The sequence below is a fragment of the Bactrocera tryoni genome, chromosome 5 (genome assembly GCF_016617805.1).
Source record: "Bactrocera tryoni isolate S06 chromosome 5, CSIRO_BtryS06_freeze2, whole genome shotgun sequence".
Lineage (NCBI taxonomy): Eukaryota > Metazoa > Arthropoda > Insecta > Diptera > Tephritidae > Bactrocera > Bactrocera tryoni.
Genome location: NC_052503.1, coordinates 26,856,788 through 26,860,586, shown reverse-complemented (window position 1 = coordinate 26,860,586; position 3,799 = coordinate 26,856,788). Strand labels below are relative to the sequence as shown.

General features: G+C 35.9%; 3 protein-coding genes across 3 annotated transcripts; 1 reads left to right on the top strand and 2 right to left on the bottom strand.

Moving 5' to 3' along the window:
- Positions 1-223: 223 nt before the first annotated feature.
- On the bottom strand, positions 224-1,168 carry LOC120776351 (39S ribosomal protein L46, mitochondrial). Its single transcript, XM_040106906.1, has one exon. The coding sequence runs from the start codon at positions 1,090-1,092 to the stop codon at positions 277-279; it is 816 nt and encodes a 271-aa protein (XP_039962840.1). The 5' UTR covers positions 1,093-1,168; the 3' UTR covers positions 224-276.
- Positions 1,169-1,243: 75 nt separating this feature from the next.
- LOC120776350 (DNA polymerase delta subunit 2) lies at positions 1,244-2,724 on the top strand. Its single transcript, XM_040106905.1, has one exon. It carries the CDS (start codon positions 1,364-1,366, stop codon positions 2,648-2,650), a length of 1,287 nt encoding a protein of 428 aa, XP_039962839.1. The 5' UTR covers positions 1,244-1,363; the 3' UTR covers positions 2,651-2,724.
- On the bottom strand, positions 2,707-3,143 carry LOC120776354 (U6 snRNA-associated Sm-like protein LSm8). Its single transcript, XM_040106911.1, has one exon. The coding sequence runs from the start codon at positions 3,047-3,049 to the stop codon at positions 2,759-2,761; it is 291 nt and encodes a 96-aa protein (XP_039962845.1). The 5' UTR covers positions 3,050-3,143; the 3' UTR covers positions 2,707-2,758.
- Between the last annotated feature and the right edge of the window lie 656 nt (positions 3,144-3,799).

The window sequence follows — 3,799 nt, the reverse complement described above, 5'->3', positions numbered from 1 at the left end:
TTGATATCTAGAGTTTATAAATTTGTGGCTTGAAATTTTTGAAAACAATTCTATTGAGCCTAGTTTTGACTTGTTAAAGAGGGAACTGCTAGGGACTGACAATTCACTTGTACGAGTTTCAAGTTTGGGTTCAGATCGACATTCGTGATTCCAATTACATATGTATGTCGCAGTCAATTATTTTAATACATACATATACATTATTTATCAAAAAACGACTAAATTGATTTTAACGAGGATTTATTAACATGTTTTGGGTACTTATGTACATTTATTCTATAACAAAAATTTTTGTATACTTTCTGAATATTCAGATTTTTGAAGTTGTTCCTCTAATGCTGGCCTTGTCAGCCATTCAAATTTTTTCGCAGTTGCTGTATCGACATTACCGCCAAGTAGGGATGCTCGGTAAAAGAAAACTTTGGCTCCGACACTACTTTTACGCACTTCTTTCGGATATTTATATTTGTAAAATCCGCATGGTGCGTTTCCATAAAAAGTAACCTCCAATTGAGTGCCACATTTCTCACGTAGCACTCGTTCTGCCGCCTGACGCATGGTCTCACCATCAAGTCGTGGACCTTGAGGCAACATTTTCACCGCTTGCTTGCTTAATGATTCCTCGATAACCAGATACAAAGTATCTTCTAAGCATCGATTTGTTGAATTCGTTTTGTTAGTTGCATCGTCGGCGGTAGACCGTAAAGCAAATTGAAAACTTTTTAACTCTTCTGAGTAGGCATCTTTTAAATCTTGTGCTGTTTGCTTGGAAGCGCTGTCGTCTAGGTCCACTTCCATTTTTCCTTTTTTGATTAGTTCACTTTGTATTAAATCTCGTTGATGTTTAAGTTCATGATCAGACTGTAAACTGTTCTCGAACTCTACTCGCCATAGTTGCTCCTGGAATTCACGTTCAATGGCGTTGAAACTTTTTGATACGATGGGCAGACGTTCCACAAGGACAGATGCATACAAATCCCAGTTTTCAATTGATTTAGATTCCACTGACTTTGCCGACATTGGTCGCATTATCATGTTCCCATTTCTTTTCGGAACAAACTTCACAAGATTCGTAACAATTTTTCGATACATTTTTATTTTATTAAATTAGTTATTATAAAAACTGACATAACCCAATCACAGGTCGCAATCCAAATATTTAACCTTTTTATGTGATTACTGAGCAGCTGTTTTCAGCTGTGTAAGAAAACTGTGAATTGTTAATTTAATAAAAGAAGAAGAATACAATTTCCCGGTTAATTTGTTATAAACAACAACGAATTGTGTTTTTTGTATATTCCGCTGTGAAGTTGCTACATTATTTCGCGAAAAATATACATACAATAGTTTTTAAAGCGTTACAATGCTATCTCGAAGTAAATCTGAGTATAAGGACTTATCCAACAAATTTCGGCTTACCACATTCGATTACCACAAACAATACTCACACTTTTATGCTCATCGATTAAGGGAAATGACATCGCTCCTTTTACCACTAGCGGAAGAACATTGGAGCAACAATTATGCTGTAAAGAAACTTTGCGATTTGCGTGAGGAGCAAACAGAAACTTGCATTATTATTGGTACAATTTACAAACATCAAGCTCATAAACCAAGTATATTACGTGAAATTTCTGAGGAGAACCAACTCGCTCCGCAGCCACCTCGTGAACATTATGCAGACCTTGAAGATAAGTTAATTCTTGAGGATGAACTTCAACGAGTGCGTTTGTATGGTAAAGTAGATGGTCGCTTTATGTCATCCGGTATAGTTTGTGCTGTTTTGGGAAGCATTGAGGAAGATGGCCGATTCGATGTTGAAGAAATACTATATTATGAAGCCGGTCCCCAAAAGCCTTTGTCCAATAAAGGCTATAATCGAAAACTGGTTCTTTTATCCGGTATTAATTGTATAGAAGCAGATGACTATATCGACGAACTTAACTTATTTCAACATTGGTTATGTGGTAACGTGTTTGGAAAACAAAATTCCCAAATAGTTCGCGTAATTGTGGCTGGAAATTCCGTTGGAAAGGCAACAGAAGAATCTCAAACTGCATCTTTGCAACCTCGCAACAACGATAATAATGGATCAGTAGAAGCAATATGTGCTCTTGACGGTTGGTTTGCTTCTTGGTCGAAAAGTGTATCAATTGACATAATGCCAGGAGCACTTGATCCAGCCAACTTCATGCTTCCTCAACAACCGTTCCATCAATTTATGTTCCCCAAGGCTTCTAAGAGTACATCTTTTCGAAGTGTTCCTAACCCGTATGCTTTTTCATTAGATAATACTCAATTTGTGGGATGTTCTGGACAGAATATAAATGACTTACTTAGATGTACAATGATCGAGAAGCCTTTAGAAGCGCTACGAAGTACTTTGATTTGGGGGCATTTAGCACCAACAGCACCGGACACCCTTGCGTGTTACCCATATGTTGACACAGATCCTCTTATTTTGCAAGAATGTCCTCACGTGTATTTCGCCGGAAATTGTGACGTATTTGAAACTGATATACATAAAGGTTCAAAGAAACAAACTACAAGATTAATCTGTGTACCGAACTTTTCGAAAACACAAAGTATTGCTGTAGTCGACTTGGATACTATGGATTGCAAAGAAATAAAATTTAAGACAAATAAATAATAAAGTAAATCAACAAAGTAATTTATTGATTATCAAAATATGAAAATAATAAAAGATTTATTATTTAATTGGGATTAGTTGTTTTATTGTTGTAATAGATAAGAATCCTTAATGCACTACTGGACCCAATGGTTCCCCACGTATGTTACCCAAGTCAAGTCGAGAATCAATTTGGTCATCTATAAGACCAATTACTGCTATGTTATCACCACGAATAATATGTAGTCCCAAAACAATTTGTTCAATACCAGATGTGGTAGAGAAGACTCGCTCATGCGACTCGTCGAGGATGACATTTATAGTTTGATCGAACCCTTTTAGTGTGCCAATAAAGTTTCGTCCATCTGCGGTAATTATAGACACCGTATGATTTATGTAGGCCTCCAACCCTGTTGCCATTTTAAGATGTTAATTTCACTCGAATATTGTCAACAGTTTCGGTTAAGTAAAATATAAACAAGATTTCACTTTTGTATTCGTGCTTGTTCTTATCTTGTTCTTTAGAACAAGATCACAATAAATGGCTACATTGCTATTATTCTGTTCCCATGACAGTGAAGTCTACTTAACCGGGACTCATCCCGATTCTACCGATTCTATATTTACAGTATAAAGTCGTATACATTTAAAAATTTCCTCATATTTGACCGTTTAACGTATATGTATATTACCAATATCCGATACATTATAATTATTTAAATTTATTTATTTAGTTGACTATCCTTAACAAATTGCAAACAATTTCTTTTTATAGAAAGTATGTACATATGTATGTATGTATGTTTATTAAATGTTCCCTTATTTACGCGCATTTACACAAATATGATAAAAATACAAACAATCATAAATATACGCACGCTATTGTTTATCAGAATGGGAGTCATAATGCCTGTTTAAGCTACTATGGACCATATGGGTTACTTGCCCGGGTGGGACTCAATGCCAGCACCATTCAGGAGTCTACGGACCAAACCTGCTGCAAGGAGTTGCTCCAGTGGTAAAAACCCGAATCTAAAACTTACCGATTCAAACGGGGTTAGATTTCCGAAAAAACAGCCTTTGGTGGGATAAAATCCTTAGCATTACGAGATTATAGCACTTACAAATGTGTGATGTTTGAGGTGCATCTTATTCAATTTGACAACGTTC